The 20,360-nt window shown below is 36.7% G+C and overlaps 1 protein-coding gene across 2 annotated transcripts in view; it reads left to right on the top strand.

Moving 5' to 3' along the window:
* The window catches only part of RELN (reelin), a 576,569-nt gene that overhangs the window by 268,098 nt on the left and 288,111 nt on the right, over nucleotides 1-20,360 (top strand). For both annotated transcript variants that reach the window (XM_036246852.1, XM_036246851.1), the window contains exons 5-6: nucleotides 2,701-2,733; nucleotides 5,559-5,637. In XM_036246852.1, coding sequence (XP_036102745.1) covers nucleotides 2,701-2,733; nucleotides 5,559-5,637 — 112 coding nt within the window. The remainder of the gene's footprint in view (nucleotides 1-2,700; nucleotides 2,734-5,558; nucleotides 5,638-20,360) is intronic.

Here is a 20,360-nt window from a genome sequence, read left to right as displayed (position 1 = left end):
GGTTGGGTCTTGTGGGAGGCAGCCACTCAGTGTGTCCCTTTCACGTTAATGTTTCTCTCTCTCTCTCTCTCTCTCTCTCCCTCTCTCTCCCTCCCACTCTATCTGAACAAAAAATGGAAAAATGTCAGGTGAGGATAAAAAATTAATTAATTAATTAATTAATTAATTAATTGGCTTTCTATCAGAATCACCTAGGGAGGTTTTTAAAAATATGAATTCAAGCCTCCTCCACTCCCAGAGATTCTGATTCCATGGGTCTTTTTAAAATGGCCCTCTCCTGATTATGTTGTAGGTAGTTCAGTGAAAGATGCCATGTGCCAAAATAATTTAGGAAAGGTAAATATCAATATGGATAGACTCCTTAAAGTAGAATAAGACACCTTGTAACTTATTCTCTTTATTGGGTCCAGGCCCTCCCTAGTCATCAGAGTTATTTAAAATCAAGTAAGGAACCACTCTGTAAAGTACATGATTGTCTACCCACTATGCTGTACATCTGAGACTAAGACAGAATAATATTGAATGTAAACTGTAATTGAAAAAAAAAACTTTTAATAAATAAAATCAAGTAGGTAATTTAATTGATATCTGTGCAGAATTTTTGTTATAGTCATCTAACCACTGTACTGACTAATAAATATTTCTAATTGATATTTGCCATAAATTTTACATTTAATTTAACTAACTTATTTCCCAGTTTTTGAAGTTATTATTATACATATGTGTGTGTGTTATTTTCCTACTTCTTAACAAATTTATGTCATAAGTACAAAGCACTCCTGTAAAGAGCTAACATTAGATATGATAAACTATCATAGTATCTTAAAAAACAAAGCAAACAAACAACCCCTTTTTTACTATTCATTCATTAAGTGCTACAAAATCTAATTTCTTGTCTTTGCAGTGAAGTTTCTTTAAAGAACAGTCTGCACAGTAGTTCAGAGTGTGGCCTCTGAGGCCAAATTCCCTGGGTTCATTTTCAGACCCTGCTTAGCACAGTGCCTGATAACAAGATGCTCACAATAGGTATCAGCTTTTTTAGGATTATTTTGGTTTCTCCTTCAACTCTCTTCTCTCTTAAAACTCTCTTTTCCTTGTTTCCATAATGAAATGCACTCTTTCTTAGTCTCCTTTGATAGCTCTTCTTCTTCTACCAGTCCATTAAATGCACATTTACATCTTTATTTTACTTCTTTTTTATACCCTACATTCTATCTGAGTGACTCAGTCTTCTTCCATAACTCTACCACCTCCTGTGTGATAATGGTTTTCTAATTGATATCTAGTGTAGCTCTTGTTCAGCATTGTCCAATAGAAGTATGAGAGCCACAGGTATATTTTAAACTATTCTAGAAGCTACTTGTAAAAAGTAAAAAGAAATAAATTAATTTAATAATGCATCTTAACACAGAATACATGAAATACTACACATTTCAATATAATGTAGTAAATATAAAATTATCTGAAATCTGGTGTGTATTTTACACTTACAGCATATCTTAAGTATTAGAATATTTAGTCTGTTTTAAGATTTCATAAAATTTGCAGTTGAAAACTAGATTTACATATTCAGGTGTTCCATACCTACTTAAAGGTCTTCTAGTTTTAAAAAGCTATTAAATCTAGATTTTTCTTCTAACATATCTGAAGCACTGGCCATTGTGATAGAAATAAATATTTTCATATCTAGATAAAATTCTTTAACTGATGTAAATTATTTTATAATATCTATAGCATAGGTTCTAATTTTTAGATAGTGAATTGACAATATTTCTTCATAGATTTGAAAGTATTTTGAGAAAAAAATATAACGAAGGTATTAATTGGGCAGTATCCCTTATTTTCAAAGTCTTGTTAAAATGAATATTTGAATATCTAGTCCTTTGCTCATAAATGTTCAGATCATCATGCTTTCATGGTCAAGTCCAGGCTCCTTAGCATTCAATGTCATGTTCTTGTCCTCTCAATCTTCTCAACTTCACCTTTTTTCTTCCATCCTCTTATGGTTCATCCAGTCATGCTGAACTTGTGGTTTTCCCAAGAGGCCATTTTCTCTTACGTCTCTGTGCCACTCAATTGTTCCTCCCTCCCTGCCCCCACCTATCTTACTCCTACTAGTCTTTCAGACTCAGCACAGAAATCATCTCTGGAAAGCCTCTCCTGACAACCCTCTTTTCCTGGTCAGCCTGGAATTAATATCCCTCCCTTGTCCTCCAGCTCACCCCAGCACCCTCTGAACACTCTACTATAGCACTTACTATAGTATATTATAGTTGTCTCCACCAGATGGTAAATTGTTTGAGGGCAAAAATGGTGCTTTTTTCCCCTCTATTTCCCAAATACCCAAAACAGCCCCTGGCATGTAAAAAGTGCTCAAAAAGGTTTTTGGCATATTGATGAACTATCACATCTCATTTATATTGTTTGTCTCAAGGGATACCTGACTAAACTTGAATAATAAATATTTCCTGTGTGAACTCTTCACTTTAAGGGTAATGTGTTACTTTTAAATATAACTAAATAGAGAGTTGGGTATCTTATTTTAGGATGTTTATTGACGTTTTATTCTTCTCTAAAAAGCTTCTAGCCATTTTATTTTTATATGACCTAAGTTTTGTAATTGCATTTGTGATTGTTTAATACTAGATTTTGCTTTTGTTGCTAATCAGTCATCTTTCCCTTTTTTTTCTCTTGGTTCAGCTCCAACAGAGGCTACTGTGCACCTGCACCTAGGTAAGTGTTTAAGACCCCAGTGTCACTAACCTAGTGCTACATCTACTTGTCTCGTTCCTCTGGCTATGTGAGCAGATGAAACTCTCTGCCCGCTCTGACTTGCTGACAATTCACTGAAATTAGAGTCAGGTCCAGATTATGCTTGAACACAGGAACTCACTGAGGTACCCAGCGAAGGGCTAATGGAAGAACTTTCCAAGTTGTTAATATGTTCATCCTTTGGATCCTGTTGAGTATGACCGTTTGACAGAGTAGTCTAGTGCTGAATTTTCCCTAGTGCTCCTACCAATCACACATAGAACATAGAAGCAATGGGTAAGGAGCTAGGTGTGAAGGTATTCATCTCATTTCAGATTTGACATTTCTGCTCAAATTAGTACTGTGTTGTAAAAAGAGAAGTAATTTACTCATTTCTTCAAAAACTGATACGAGACTCTTTAAATAACTATCTGATTTGTTGAATGGCGCCATGTTACTTTACCACTGCTCATTTTTCTCATGATCTTTTCACAGTACCACACACTTAGTGGGCCATAATCCTTGAGGCAGCATTCTATGGTGGTTAAGAGGACAGATTTTGGAGCTAAACTGCCTAGCCTCCCCTTCACCACTTCCTAGCCATGTGACACTGAGCAAGTTACTTAACCTCTCTGTGCCTGTTTCCACATTTGTAAAATGGAACTAATAACATTACCTACCTTCTGGGATTGTTATGAAGATGAACTGAATTCATATTTGTAAAGTGTTTAGTCAACAATATAGCAGTGTTGGAAATCAATAAATACTTGAACAAATAACCCTTGAAGCTTACTCATGTCTTTGTAAAAAAAATTCTCTGTGAAACAAAAGAACTTTAAGAGTTAAATTTACAATGAAGGATTATTTTAAAAACAATTTCCTACACTACACTATTTAATAAGAATGAAAAGAAGTCATGCTGGCTGGCTGGCTGGCTCAAACCTTTTTGGACATCTCTCACTTTGGGACTTCCAGATGGGTCAGTGATTTGTCTCTTGGGCTTTTCCTTTCAACCTCTAAATCCAATTAATTAATTTTTCTCTTTGGAAGATCTGCCTTGCGAAGCTCTACTTTTATGTGATGCTACAGCTTAGGGCTGCTCTTCTTTGGCAGACAAACATAGTTCTTAGAAGCATGCCTTCTGGCAACAGAGACAGGCTGGTGACTCACAGTGGCCCAGCTGCCTCTCTAGTCTCAGCCACTGGGCATTTGAGAGAGCTACATCCTGTAGGCATTTCCAGCACTGTATCTAATTGCTCAGAGGAATCATTAAATCACTCCCATGCACAGAATACATCACAGAGTTCTCTCCAGTGTAAATCCATATTCTCCCTGTTATCCTGCCTAAGGCTTTGAGTCTAAAAAGCCATTCCTCTCAATACATGCTGATTCACTAGTTTCCTAGACTTTGTTATACGCTTACCTGCTGACATACCTGGTATAAAGAGGGTGGGGATGGCTATAGGAGGTGATATCACCAAAGAGGGTTCAGAAGTATGCTTCCTGATATTTGGAGTTGAGTTTCAGTGAGGAAAAAAGAAAGGTAAAATATCACGTTTGGAAAAAAAAATGTGGGAGGTTATTTTTTATGAATTAGATCATATGATTTTAATTAAAAAAAAAATATGTAAACTAGTTCAAACAAAATTATACAGGCTGAGAGAATTTATATTAGCTGAAACAAACTTCCCAATGGAAACATGGGAATCATTTGAGAGAGTTTATAAGCACAAGATCTATTTTTTTTATACCTTGAGTAGAAATAACTATTTTCTCACACAACCTTAAAAGTGAGCCTACTTATCTGTAGTTGGCCATGAAATTGTTGTTAGTCATTCACCCTCTATTCAGTGCAAATATCACATCCTCTATAGCTTATGAAAACCTTCTTTGCTTTTAGCATTCCCCCAGCTTTTTTTAAAAATGGGTGTTTAATATAATCATCTCAAGTGTAGTGATAATATATTGAAAACTATGGATGGTTCTCTGGCATGCCTTCTGACTTTTAACATGACTATAATGGGGAATTCCACTTATTCATGTATGATTTCTCCTGTGCAGCTCCAAAGGGGGAAAAAGTTCATTTAAAACATTAAATAAAAAATAATTGAATATAGGGAATGAGAGAAAGCAAGCCAGGGCAAGAGGGACAGTAGGAAAGAAGAGGAAATGGTTTAGTAAATACCAGCAATGTTAGCTGACAACAGACAGAGTGTTATGTCCCTTTTCCACTTTAGAGTGAGTTAGACACTAAGTCTCTTCTGGGCGTGTCGAGCTCTGAGAGGCAAGTCTTTTTTTTTTTTCTTTATTGATTTTAGAAAGAGAGGAAGGAAGAGGGAGAAAGAGATAGAAACATCGATGAGAGAGAACATCGATTGGCTGCCTCCTGCATGCCCCCACTGGGGATCCGGCTTACAACCTGGGCATGTGTCCTGACCGGGAAATGAACTGGCAACCTCTTAGTGCACTCAACCACTGAGCCACACCAGCCGGATGAGAGGCAAGTCTTGTGTGACCGCTCTCTATATGTTGGTGCTGACCTTGGCCTTCCTGCCTGTCTCATCTGCTGACTTTTTGGTAGGGTTTCTGTTTGGGGGCTCTTGTTTTCATATTTCTAGATGTCTAAACAGCAAAGCCTTGACTCTTTTCTCTTAGTAGTTTAAGGGAAAAGCCAATATAATCAACTGCTCATAGTGTTTAACTTAAAACACTATTATTCCTCATAAATGCAGCATGTCGAGCCTTTTGTAGAGCTAAATCTATTGTTTAGTATAATTTTTTTAAATACATTTTTTTTTTCCTTTTAGCTGAAATACATAGTGACAGTATTATCCTGCGAGATGACTTTGATTCCTATCACCAACTGGAATTGAATCCAAATATATGGTAAGTCACAGGAATATGCCTCACTTAGGTTATTTTAATGCAAAAAAAAAAAAAATGGTGCTGATGCTTCCTTGGAGTAGTTATATAAAATTAAATTGTTCTTTGACACTACGGTACCAGTATGAATTGTTTAACTGGAGACCTGGGCTTAATGTAGACTGCATACTGTCTACTCTTTATTGATTTTAGAGAAAGAAGAAGGGAGAGTAAGAGAGAGATAGTAACATCGATGAGAAAGAACATCGATTGGCTACCTCCTACATGCCCCCCACTGGGGATTTGCTCCACAACTTGGGCATGTGCTCTGACCAGGAATTGAACCAGCAGCCTCTTGGTGTGTGAATCAGTGCTCACCACTGAGCCACACTGGCCAGGCATGCATACTCTCTATGCTTGACTTAAGAACTGAATCTAGCTACCCCTCAAAGCCGTGGGTGTGCTTAGATGTTTTTTCAGTTGTATAAAATCCTTACATAGAAAAACATTAAGTTTTAAATGTCTATTGCATTTATGCCAAGCAAAATGGAAATTATTTACAGATGATTTTAGTCACACTTTCACATGACTTCTAAGCCATTAGGTCACCTCATTATTATACTCCTATCACCTCTTCAAAGACTAGGGGCAGTTTCATGAGATTTTTGAGGGCAAAGGTATAGTGAACCAAAACTCACTTGTTAAAAACTTGTTGACGTGAACACAGATAACAGTGTGATGATTGAGGAGGAGTGGCATGGGTGGAGGTGGAACAGGATAAATGGTGATGAGACATTTTTAAATGAAAATAAATTTAAAAAAAGAAACTCATTGAATACATAAATGGATGCATGAATTTTCTGGCAATTGTATTTTTGCTGACTTTGGAGAAATAGGCCTGTCTACCCAGAGCAACAATCAATCTGCACAATTTGAGAGAATATCTGAATTTTCTGTGATACTATGTGTTTTTGTATGCACAATTAAGAGTCCGAGATAAAGTAGAAGAAGATTTAATGTAAACTTTTTACCACCAAAATCCAAGCAATACTGAAGACTAGAAAGAGAATAACCGTTTTATTCTCAAATGTCAGCATATGATACCTGTTTCTGTTTTTGTTTACTTTTCCTGTTCAACAAATATTAAGCAATAATTATTTCATTTATACAGTAAATGAAAAGCAGATATACTATATTCTCTCAAGTATTTTATAGTTTAGTAGAGGACACACTAAAAATATTTCTTAAAAATGTATAATCCAGGATAGAAATCCTGGTTTAAAGGGATACAAATAATATACTGTAGTTCCAAAGAGAGAGAGAGAGATGACCCTGGTGGGAGTTTGTTGGAAAAAGTGGCCCTTGACCTGAGAGTAGCAGATGACATTTAGAGAGTGTTGGTGCTTAAATACTAGACAGAGGAACTTTTTATGTCTTTTCTAGAAAGAAATATAAATCTAGATAGTATAAATATACAAACAGAATCATACTAGACAGTCATAAAATCTCATAATTTATATGCCATTTAAAGAAATAATTTGTCAACAAAATATCACTTTCCTATGAACATAACCTAAATATAAATTTCTTAAACTAAATGGAAACTCTTTATTAATATAAGGAAAAAAAGAACTTTCTAAGCACTGCTTTCACCAAGGAAAAATTCCCCACCTCTCCTCATTGGGCTTTTTTATTTTCCATTAATGTAGATATTAGATGATTTGTTTCTTTCAAGGCAAGTTCATTTCTGTCAAGCTAATTCATTTTCTTCAGTGAGTTTTCCTGACATATACAAAATGTGACTTTTATGTGTTTCAAATTCTGTTGTTTTTAAGATCAATGAAACGTGATTGATTTTGCTTCACCCATTTTCATGACTGATCTATGTTTTCTTGACCAAAGTTATAGATTTTGTGTCCCTTTTACTTAAGGTATGATTTTTTTTCCTGCTTTAAAAACACACACACACACACAAAAAAACTTTTATTAACTTTAAAAAGCCATATACTTCTGTGTTCTATCAAATATGCTTCAGAGTAAATTTACTTTATTCCTTATTGCCCACCAGCGCTTTCATCTAGCCTCTTTAAGTTTTAAAATAATCCAAACTATGAAACTAACAGCATTTGACAGATGACTTTGTTGATCAAAAGGTGCCGGAGGACCTGAGGTCAGGCCAGTCTGCTTTACTCTTCAACTAGGCACTTGCCAGCTGGTACCTTGAGAAAAGAAAAGGCTTCACTTCTGTGAGCCCTGTTGTCTTGTCAGTAAAAATGAGATGAATACTGTCCTTAGGGCACTGTTTTAAAGTTTGATAAGTCTGAAAAGGTCTGGCACCACGCCTGGTGTATTGTAGATGCTCAATGCAAGTTACTTCTCTCCCTCCTTCTCTCTCTCTCCTTCCCACCTCTCTTTCCCTCCCCCTCTTCCCCGCTCCCCACCCCCTTATCTTTCCCCTCCCTTCCCTTTCTCTCCCTTGCTCCTCCCCTTCTTTCTTCCTCCTGTGGTGTATTTGCATCTCCTTGTCTTCTCTTAGCCTAGATATGAACAAAAATCATTATAATTAAAATAATCGTTAGCCAGTTTATTTAAATGGGTTTCCAAGTTTTCTCTCATTGCATTTGAATAAAAAACAGACATCAAATTAAACATATCTATATTTTATGATATTTGGAATGTAATGAAAATATATTATGGCAGAATCATAGAGAAGGAAAAAAAGAGGGTATTGGATGCCTTAAAACCTTTGAAAATAAACATGAATTCCCAAAAGTCAGAAACCAAAACCCAGTAAAATCAGATATCTCAGGAAGTAGTTTTGATAAAGTAAAGCCAACTTTGTTTTTGTAACTTCATAGACAGTTTTCACACTCTTGACGTCTCTGTTTTCTTGGCACACATATTGTTGTGTGAGTTTATTCCTTATGATATTGTCTTTGATTCTCTTTACTCCCCACCCCCACCCCACCAAACTAGACCACTGGGCTACTTGATGGCAGTGTAGAAGGAGGATTCTTGCTACCAGCACCCTAACTGTGCCACTGCCATACACAGGTAGCAACAGAGTGTCTGGTGCACTGCTTTGGGCCAAGTTCCCCTGACTAAATGCGTCACCAAGTGATTTGCCACAAGAGAGAAATGCACTACTTTTATGAGCATGTCTCTTCCATAGGGTTCAAAAAGCATTCTATACATTATTTAATTTGTAACTTTTAAGAACAAGCAAAAACGAGAAATTAAGAAACTAAAGTCATGTCTGTACAATGATGGAGAGGTAGATCAGTTCAAAAGTTAGTCATTCATCACTTATTTTTTTTCCATTAAATTTATCTAATGAAATCAACTTTGCTTTCACTCTATTTCATGTAATTCTTGATATCCAAGTTTCTTATCTCATGTATAAATGACTATCCATAAAAATAAAGACCACAAAACAGCCAAGTTACTATTCCAAGTCTGTGACAGCAGTTGGAATAGAACCAAGAAAGTTTTTTTTACATCAACTCAATATTGAATGCACTGTCTATCTACTTAGTTTAGATATTAGATTTTATCTAAATATTAATAAATGTACTTAGTGAAAAGATCAAGAATATAAGAAAATAATAAAAGTAAGCTTTTTTCCTACACTAGATCTATAGTCCCTTCCTCCAGAGGCAACACTGTTAACAGTTTCTGCCAGTCTTTCAAAAATTGTTTATGCTTACACAACTATAGTAATTAGGAATTCTGTTCACAAACTTATGTATCAGAGAAATAAAACATTCTTTACTCTTTGATAACTCAACTTAATTTATTTTTTTGTCCCCCTTCTACCAGTGATGAAAATTTAATTTCAGTTAACTTTGGCTTCTCTCTCCCACTTTTCTCATGTTGTATCTAAGATTCGGATGACTTATTAGTGGAGGTTGGTGGAGATGTACCTCTGGTCCCCCAGTCATCTGTTCCTGCAGATAATCACTGAGTCCTCCCCAGCTCATCTAGTGTGTGGTGACTGGTCCACACAGATAGCCTCATCCCTCTCCTGTCCACTCTCTCCTTCAGGGCAGTGGTTCTGTTTTGAGCCCTGCTTGAGAACATAGAAACTGTTCTGCTGCTCCTTGCCCTGGGCCATGGGCATCATCGCAATGCTGTGCTTTGGGTGCTATCATGAAGCTGTGGTCCTTCTGCCTCCCTGAAATGCAGAGCATAGATTTCTTCTGCATTTTGCCCCCCAAGTTTCTCTGGACCCTGCTGAAGGAGTAGCCCTTTATCTTTCCATTCTTCCCACGGGTTCTGATTGCTTTGTTGGAATGAGAGATGAGAAGTAAAGTTAAAGTAAAGAGAACCACAAAAGCCCTTCATGGGAATACAGTGGTGGCTCAAGCTTGGTGAGAGTGAAGCTTCTTCACGTTAACTTTGCCGTGATGCCAGAATGCATGCTGGTATACCTTGGAGTTACAGCAGTAACTTCAACATTTCAAATGTGCCATTGAACCCGAGGGCATGAGAGAGAGTGTGGATGGAGCAACACCAACTTATCAGCACTGCTGACAACGTCCAGTGATCAAGTATGTTGATTATGATTGTGTTACTGACAATGGAGAAGAACAGTAGTCTTATTCATATAAGAGAGACAACCCTCCAACCAAAAAATAAATGAAGTGGGAAGAAAAATCTCATGTAACTATAAATTTAGAAAAAATGTAAAGACTTACAAATATGCTTGATATCATTAACATTTTATTTAAACATCTACTTCTTGTACAACAACCACACTTTCATAGTTCCTTTTTATGAGATATATATATATATATATATATATATATATATATATATAATATAAACACTGGCAGTATTTTATATGAATGGAGAAAAATAATTTTTTTATTGAAAAGAAATATACCTGGTAGCAAAAACTGGGAATCCATCAACAGAATGGATAAACAGTGATTCATCCATACAGTGGAATACTACTCAGTAATAAAAAGGGATGAATTATTGCTAATTGAAACAACATGGCTAAATCTCTAAAATACTATGTTGAATGAAAAAACATAGTTTTACTGTGTGGTTTCATTTATATGAAATCCAAATTAAGCAAGCTTGCCTAAAGTGATAGAAATTACATCAGTGGTTATTTCAAGGAGGGGAGATTGACTAGAAAGGGCCAGGAAGAATTTTCTGGGGGTGATGAACATATTATATGATGAACATATTCTGAGAGGGCACAGGCTACGTATATTTGTATATTTGTCAAAACTTAAAATCTATGTATTTTACTGTGTGCAAATTTACTCAATAAAAATTTTCAACAGTAAGAAAAACAATGAGGAAAATATGAAAAAGGAGACATTTTTTATTCATAACTTGGAGTTTAAAGAGAGTTAAAGGAACTAAAAAGTGAGTGAATTCTTAAAAATTATTTAAATTTTTCTAACAAGTGTCTTTACCCTCCAAGCAATTACATAATCAAGGAGGAATCATGGTTTTGCTTAGCAAATTAGCCCTTTAATGCTTGTTTTCTGACAGTCGCAAAACGCACCCAGAGTTAAACATCACAAGGCTCTGATATTCTGGTGGTAAACTTGGGACTATTAGAAAACATGATGATAAATGGCAACCAGATGAGAACAGATGTTTCCCCTCCAGCACAATAATAATAGCAGAGATGTCCTATTCAACAGAGATCAGGGACAGGAGCATCTTAAATGAGTCAGTTGTGATGCCAACAGGGATATGAGACATCAGAAAGAAAGACAAAAAATGAAGTTGTTTCAGGTCCTACGGTACATGAAACTTTTGTCAATCGTCAATCAGTTTATCATTCGGAAAGCTCACAATTTACAGCTAAGGAAGCTAAAGCCATGGCTGGCATTGCATAGCATTGCTTGAATCAAGAAAAGATTAGAATATTTATATTTTTACATGTAAAAGATGAAACTACAATAGCAGGGTAATAGATTTGGTATTCTCTTGAAAATACTAATTTATTGGAGCAGTTATCCTGAAGTGCAGCAGAAATACTGGTGATTTGGCTTATTAAAGTTCATTTTCTTTGACAAAAATAGTTGTCTGAACAAAGAATATGGAAAGACTGAGATTTTAGGATGGGGCTGACTTATTGTAGCTGGAGTTTTATTCAGTGATTAATAGCCTACGCATAAGAGAAAAGAAGTCAAAAAAGCAGTAAAATTACTTCATAGTTCTTTAGTGTCTTAGAGTCCTTATACATAATAAAAACAGAAGGAATTAAATTTCCGAGCCAAGTATGAGAATCACAATCAAGTGCGGTTTCTAGGTAATCACAAAAAAGTAAGACTAATGAACAATATCCCTGAGAAAGAAACCAGATAAAAGTACATCCACTTCGCTCAACATTGAGCAGGTCCTTGAGCAGTAAGCCTAGAAGACAGTCCTAGGTGAAGGGAGCAGTAGCTATGGACACCAAAGTCTCCGCACCACTGTTGAGGGATTTCCAAGGGGTTTTTTCATTTAGTAACAATGATCACTTAGAAGACATTTAACCTAAAGTGTTTTCCTGGTGGAACATGGAGCATAAACCTGACATCTTTTTTTTTTTTTTTTTTTAACTTTATTGTTGAATGTTTTACAGATGTTTCTTATTTTTCCCCCATTGACCCCCTCCTCCCCATTCTCACCTCCCTCCTGCCTTTCCCCACATTGTTGTCTGTGTCCACTGGTTATGCATATATGCATATAAGTTCTTTGGTTTCTTTCTTCCCACTCCCCAACCCCCCTTCCTTTTGAGGTCTGTCAGTCTAACAACCAATTTGTACTTCTTAATCCCTTCACATTTTTCACCCATTCCCCCAATCCCCCTCCCATCTGGAAACCACAAAATGTTCTGTGTATCTATGAGAATTTATCTGTTCTGCTTGTTCATTTTGTTTGTACATTCAATTGTTGACAGATATGTATTCATTGTCATTTTGATGGTTCATATTTTTTATCTTTTTCTTCAAGAAGACTCTTCAACATTTCATATAATAATGGTTTGATGGTGATGAACTCCTTTAGCTTTATTTTTGTCTGGGAAACTCTTTATATGGCCATCGATTCTAAATGACAGTTTTGCAGGATAGAGTAATCTTGGTTGTAGGTTCTTGCTTTTCAGTACTCTGAATATTTCTTGATACTCCCTTCTGGCCTGCAAAGTTTCTTTTGAGAAATCAGCTGACAGTCTTACGGGAAATCCTTTGTAGGTAACTAACTGCTCTTCTCTTGCTGCTTTTAAGACTCTATCTTTGTCTTGAACCTTTTGCATTTTGATGATGATGTGTCTTGGTGTGGGCCTCTTGGGATTCATCTTGTTTGGGACTCTCTGTGCTTCTTGGATTTGTTTGTCTTTTTCCTTCACCAAGTTAGGGAAGTGTTCTGCCATTATTGTTTCAAATAGGTTTTCGATTTCTTGTTCTCTCTCATCTCCTTCTGGCACCCTCAAGATGCGAATGTTGGCACGCTTGACATTGTCCCAGAGGCTCCTTATACTATCCTCATTTATTTGGATTTTTTTTTTTTTTTGCTCTTCTGATTGGGTGTTTTTTGTTTCCTTATATTCCAAACGATGGTTTGCTTCTTGGCTTTACCTATTCTACTATTGAATCTGTGTAAATTATTCTTTATTTCAGTTAATGCCTCCTTCATTTCTGACTGGTCCTTTTTTATGCTCTTGAGGCCCTCACTAAGTTCACTGAGGTTCTCACTAAGTCAGTTGAGCATCATTATAAGCAGTGTTTTGAACTCAACATCTGATAGGTTGCTTATCTCCATTTCACTTAGTTCTTTTCCTGGAGTTTTGTTCTGTTCTTTCATTTAGGACTTATTTCTTTGTCTCCTCATTTTGGCTGCCTCCCTGTGTTTGTTTCTATGTATAACTTAATGAGAGGTATGGGGCTAGCTGAGACCAGATGCTGCTTGTTTGAAAGAATTTAGGAAAACCTGAAGCAGGATCCAAAACAGGCCAATCCTATGATAAAACAACTGGCAACAGCTTGGGTGGGCCTGAAAGTAGGGTGGGGCAGAGCCTCAGGAAATCACCAGGGCGGGGCAAATAGTGTGAGCCAGGTTGCTGGAGTCCCAGATATGGTGACTGTCTGCTGCCCCAGGGAAGGGCTCACCAAAGGCATAAAGATCTCTGGCAGCACGTCTGTCCAGGAGAACGCTGCCCCTCCAGTCCTCGCTCCAATGCCAAACAGCTCAGTTCTTCCCCATATGACTCTGGTGCTTTTGAAGCTGCCTCCCCCAGGCTGGAGCCTGGAGGGTGCCAGTCCAAGTAAGTCCGTGCATGGGCCCTTTAAGAGGAGCTGCCTGGGGCTCCAGCCGCTTCATCCTCCCTCAACCTCAGTTCCCACTGGTTTTTCCAACTAGAAGTTATGGGGACTTCTCTTCCTGGCACTGGAACACTGAGCGGGGTGCCTGGTGTGGGACAGGGACCCCTCACTCCTCAGGGAGAACCTTCCCAGCCGAGGTATCCCTCCTGATTTTTATCTGCCACATGTGGGTGTGGGACCAGCCCTTTGCACCTCCACCCCTCCTACCAGTCTCAATGTGGCTTCTTCTTTAATTCCATAGTTGTAGGACTTTCATTCAGCTTGATTTCAGGCAGTTTTGAATGATGGTTATTCGGTAGTTTAGTTGTAACTTTGATGTGGTTGTGGGAGGACCCAATACTGCATTTACCTACCCACCATCTTGACTGGAAGTCAAACCTGACTTTTTTTTAAGAGCAGGTAACTAAGGGAGATTGTGACTAATGAGAAAAATCAGGCAAGGTAAGTAGTTTCTGTGATGACATATCTTTGCTAGAACCTCTAATATATTAGTGTATTTTGAGGTTGTGGAATTATAAAGTGACCTCTAGGGCTTGATGACCAATATTCTGGTCTAATGTGCATCTTTTTCTACTTTTTCTCTCTCTTCCTCTGTGTTGTTCCACCATTTCTCTTTCTCTCTTTTCTTTTGTTAATAAGGTTGTCTCTTATTACAAAACTCTTCTCTAGCCTTCCTCTCTTGCTTCCTTTCCTCGCTTTTCTTACCATGATGTAATTGCTCTGTGGTAATTTATCTATAGCAGAAAGGTTATCCAGGAGGTGGCCCACTAATAAAGTAAGGTATGAATCTGGAGGCATATTATTTTCTTGTTTGGTCTCTGTTTTGGTTACAGAAACAAGAGCTCACTCAATGGAATTAAATGTTAAGTACATTTGAAACAAGTGAAAAAATATTTCTTCAAACAGCATCTAGTGGAATTAACCATAGTAGGTGGTCAGAATGTTGTGTAGTAGTAGCATATCAGAAGGGTTATATAATATGTGTTATTGTACCTGTTAACAAAGGAGAGATCAAATTTTAAAACTCTAGTGAAATAAGAAGAGTTTTCTTACCTCCCTCAGTTTGTCATTTTCATGTTTAGAGCATATTTAAATAAGAAATAAGTCATGACATTGTTGAAGGTGATATTATTCTCAGTCTAATAGAGTGAGCTTTACTTGCTGCTTTTTTCTAAAAATATTCCACATTTACAAAGAGAATAGAATTTTTTGAGATTTTTTAAAGCTTTATTTATTACAAGAAAATAGTCATACCCTCTTTATCATAATTATTTATGGGCAAAAGTTGAGTGTTCTGATTGTTGAGGTTTGAATGGAAAGTACAGGGAGCTCAGGTGTTTCCAGAAGAAGTTGCTGAGCGCCCTGCTCCCAAAGGCCCACAGGTCGCGTTTCCTTCGCTGGGTGCACCGCCCTGATCTGCCCTGCCTCGCGAGGCACACATCCGACTTCCTCAGCACGGGCAGTGTCAGCTGTGCCTGCGGGGAAGATGTGTATCTTTGGGTCAGGAAAATTATAGGAGATTTTTCTTTTCTTTTTCTTTTTCCGTTTTCAAAGTACTCTTTATCATCAGAAACAATATTGAAATTATTTTAATATCTCCATTCAGAAATGCCGGTGAATAGACAATTCTGGCTCATAGAATGCCAGGTTGCTTCTTTGGAAGCCGAGTCTCAGACACTGACTCCTCCTTCAGAGGCAATACATTATGAACAGATAATACAGTGTCCTCAGTATTTGGGCAAACAGCACGCATCTCAAATGAGAATTTGATGGTAACTGATTGTCAGTAAGTTTCCAGGTGATTAACTTGTTTCAGCAGAGTGCCTAACTAAAGGCTGAGTGATTTCCCTCTGATCTGATAAGAATGAGCCATGTAATTAGATTGCTCTTGAGAAAATAATATTCAGTTATTAATGTATTATCAGGATAATGTCACCACCAATCATTCATAAATCTTCAGTTGTGAGAAGGATCCCGATTTTTTTTATTAATCCTCCTCCTCTTTCCTGCATCCTGAAAGTCCCAGGGAAGTCACTGTAGTATGTGGAGCCCCGGGACTCAGGGAATGTTTCACTTTAACTTCCTCTGTGCATCCTGAATAAGTGCTTTGGCATGTTTTTCAGCTTAATGAGTTAAAAATCAGGATTAAAAACATAATTATACCTTCAGAAGTGTACTCTCTACAGCACAAATGTACATCACATAGGCATGTCACCTAAATAATAAAAAACATATAGTGTACATATAAAATAGTGATGCACTATCTATGGTTGTATATAAGCAAAGGAATATTGAATTTAATTATGTATTCCAATCCAGCAGATTTATTCTTAATATTTTCTACGAAGTTCATAACATTTTTATTTTTGTACATTTTCACTTGCAAAACAAAATTCTTTTATAAAAGAAAACAATTTTAAGAAAAGTCATTGAAGCTTTTCAAAACTCTGACAGTAAAAATGATGGCAGACTCTTTGAAATGCACATTGTTTTTATAGAATCAGAGTTCTGTTCTCTTACTGTCTGTATTACAGTGGAATGACAAGAATGTTGTACAAGGAGCAGGGAAATCTAATTTCTATTCCTGTTCTATCATTTGTAAAATGAGGGGGTGATGAGACTTGGTGATATTTTAGGTGCCCTCTGACTTGAACGTGCAATGATCTGTGAAATCCAGTAATAGATAAGCTTCATGTGGCATCTAAGTGTGTGATAAATAGGTTCAGCAAGGGTTTAACAAATTCAGGCTTTGCGTGGTCTTTGGGGATAGCAAGCATTTCCCTTAAAATGTCTTTTAATCATACTGTTCATAACAGAATATATTTTGAGGTGGGTGATTTGTATTATGTGCCATGGTATTTATCAGATTCTTATGCTCTGTTTTTCATATTGGGAAAAAAAAGAAAATGAGGAGGAAGATTTTGTTGTTGTTGTTTTGGATAAGAATAATATTCAGTATTATTTTTCTTATTAAACAGAGAAGCAATTTATTTCTAATTCTTAACCTAGGAGATCACATTCCTTTTTAAATTGAAAAACAAAAAATTTCTGTCACTGGGATTATTTAAGACTTCCTTCTTTCTACCAATCTCTGAAAAATATGTTATCCAACTTTACAAAGCCCATCATTTTCCTGAGAAAATTCAACTACGAGGACACAGTTTAAATGTTAGGAACAATCAACATTTTTTCCTTTGAGCCTAAAAATATTGCACTTCTCATCATTCAGCAAAATGAACCCATTCTTAGGAACATGTAGAAGAATAGGATTTCAGACTACCAGTATTCTTCCCAGAGAGCACCCATTGGGGTTAAATACCTAACTCTACTCAACCAAGTTAAATTGTTAGAAGCAGAGGCAATTTGAGAAAGAGAGGCGCATAGGATTTTAAGAGCACTTGGTATTGTTTTAAATTCTGGGGAATTACTTGTCTTGGAATATGAATGTTTATTTACATCTGTAGGTTTTTTAAGACTCAACTTGTCTTTCTGACATGAGTTGATATTTTCTTCTGTGAAGCCATGAACACCAAGATCATTGTGTTCATCATGAAATTATTTATCTTTTCTTTTATAATAGTGGCATTCATGTGCGTAGCTGTACAATGCTTAAATTCAATGATAGAAAAAATATTAAGAAGGTCATGTTGCAGAGTCAGTATTAGGAAAGTCACAGATTATTAGGAACATAAATAGAAATTAATTTACTGCCAATGATCATGAGAACATTAGATAGAAATAAGCTCAGATTGATTCTCATTGAAGGGTTATGATGGTTAGAGCTTTCCCAAAACCAGACTATGGACAATATGATTTCCCCCCAGAAATCCATTTTTGAACCACTTCTTTTCTCACTTTGTACGTCTTCCCCTCTCCTCTGACCCCAATAATATGCACTCCTATGATTTCACCCATATCCTAAATTGTCATTAGCAGTGCTGATCTCCTTTCTCCGAAGTTCAGATGCCAATGTAATTGTCAGCTGGTCATTGCCAGTAGTCAGCATCACCAGAGAGCAGTCCGTTTCCAATCCCTGTAATTCCCTAGAGTCATGCTGTCCAGTATGGTAGCCACTAGTCACATGGCTGCTGAGCACCTGAAATGTAGCTGGTCGGAACCAAGATGTGCTGTAAGTGTAAATTCACTTCACAATTTGAAGACATTATGAACAGAATATAAACTATGTCATTAATAATTTTGTATTAATTACATGTTAAAATACTTGAATATATTGAGTTAAATGAAACATATTATTAAAATTAATTTCACCTGTTCCTTTATATTTTTTAATGTAACCATTAGCAAGTTGAAAATTACATGTGGTTCATTTTATATTTCTATTGAATAGCAATACTCTAGAGTGGGCCTCCTTTTTTCCACCTCCACCTTATTTCAGGCACTATAATGTCTTACTTGTGTTACATCAATAGTCCTGCCTTTTCTACCTCTAGTCCATCCTTTCCTAGAGTAATTTTCCTAAAAGTTGGATTTGTATTATGATTTTGGGGGGTTGATATTGGGAGTTTGAATCTCAGTTCTGTAACTTCAAGCCGTGTTACCTTGGACTATTATTTAATATCTCTAAATCTCAGTTTTAACACCCTATAAATGGGGATAAAAAGTAGAGGGAGGGGTTTTACATAAATTAATGGAGGCATTATTTGTAGAGTTTTTAGTACAGTGCCTATTACTTGGTAAGTGGTACGTGAAGCCTTTTATGTACCGGTTCTCACTTCCAGCCCCCTCCTTTGCCACCTTCTCTATGTACCTGTGGGGCTCCAACTATACTAATCCACTGAAGTAGCAATTCTACTTATATCTTGTAATCTCTGCATTCTTTGTGTCCTATCACATCCTCACCTTTCTTCCTTGCTTGACTTCTGTTTCTCATTCAGGACCAGTTCTGGGACCACCTCCTTTAGGGGCTTCTCCTTTCTTCCTCAGTCTGAGTTAGTTAGCATCACAACCAGTGTACTTCTGTTATACGGAATGAGCACTATGGAAAATGTGATGGTTTTGGAATTAGCAAGCCCTGGGTCCAAATTACAGCTGTCATCTTTATAGCTGTGTAACTTGAGCAAATGCTTAAATTTTCTGAAGCTCAATTTTCTTATTAGTAACATGAGGACACTGACATTTATGTTATAGAGTGGTTGAGAGATTTTAATGGGCTCTGGAGTATCTGGCACATAATTGAATACAATAAATAGCTAGCATTGTGTTAGCATCCTACATTGCAATTGTGTGCTTGTTTCTCTGCCTTTTCTTCTGGAGTGTAAACTCCTGGAAGAAAATGACACTTTTTTTTTTTTTAATTAAATCTTTAATGTTAAGAATAACACAGCCCTGGCCAGTTTGGCTCAGCGATTGGAGCATCTGCCTGCGGACCAGAGAGTCCTGGGTTCAGTTCCCACTAGGGGCATGTACACACACAAAAAAAGAGTAATACAGATACCCCCTATACCACCCCACTCATTGTCCACATCATCCTGGTTCCCATCCCACCCCATCACCACCCTATTGTCTGTGTCCAGGTGTAATGCATATATGCATGTAAATTCCTTTCTTAATCTCTTCCCACCTACCTCCCCCCTTTCCTCTGAGCTTCATCAGTCTGTTCCATGTTTCCATGCCTCTGTTTCTATTTTATTCACCAGTTTATTTTGTTCATTAGATTCCACAAATAAGAGATATTATGTGATACTTAACAGTAAGGGAAGGGAGACTGTAATAAATATATTTTATACAGATATTATTTCTCTGATATAGGGTTGATTTGGGGACTGCTAATCAATATTTATAGATGGAATCATTGTTATGGAAATTTCAACATCAGGTCTTGGACTTCACATCAGCAATGATGCTTTTAGTTTAAAGTTACTGGGGGGAAGTGGCAGATAGCTATGGTGAGGGTTGAATATTTTTTCAATCTTTTTCTGTCAAAGCTAATGTTTCTTTGAAGCCATTTTATAGTGACTTGAAGGCCAAATAATCCTCATCTATCACTAATGGTGAATCCCACTATAATTTCTGTGCTCCTTCCCTGTACTTTTATCATAATCACAGTCCTTAAAAAAAAAATACACATAGTTTAAAAATAGAAAAACAGTAGTAAAAAGTTCATGTAATAGGTTCTCTGTGGGGGAAAAACACTAATATACCAGTTATGGGTGAAAATGGTGGAAATCAATAATAATAATAATAGCTCACACACTAACACTTACATTGTTCTTGATCTGTGCCAGACACTATTCTAAGTGCTTTGGACCTCAGGTCTTAATAATATTTGTGTTTATATACTTGTCTTCTTCATTTATTCAATAGATATTTATGGAATACAACACACAAGGCATAAAATGGTGAAAAGAGACATGCTCATTGCCCTTATGAAGCTACTATTAGAACTCTTAAATA

This window comes from Molossus molossus, unplaced genomic scaffold, assembly GCF_014108415.1.
Source record: "Molossus molossus isolate mMolMol1 unplaced genomic scaffold, mMolMol1.p scaffold_m16_p_7, whole genome shotgun sequence".
In the NCBI taxonomy this organism is placed as follows: Eukaryota; Metazoa; Chordata; class Mammalia; order Chiroptera; family Molossidae; genus Molossus; species Molossus molossus.
This window is presented reverse-complemented; position numbering and strand designations above follow the sequence as displayed.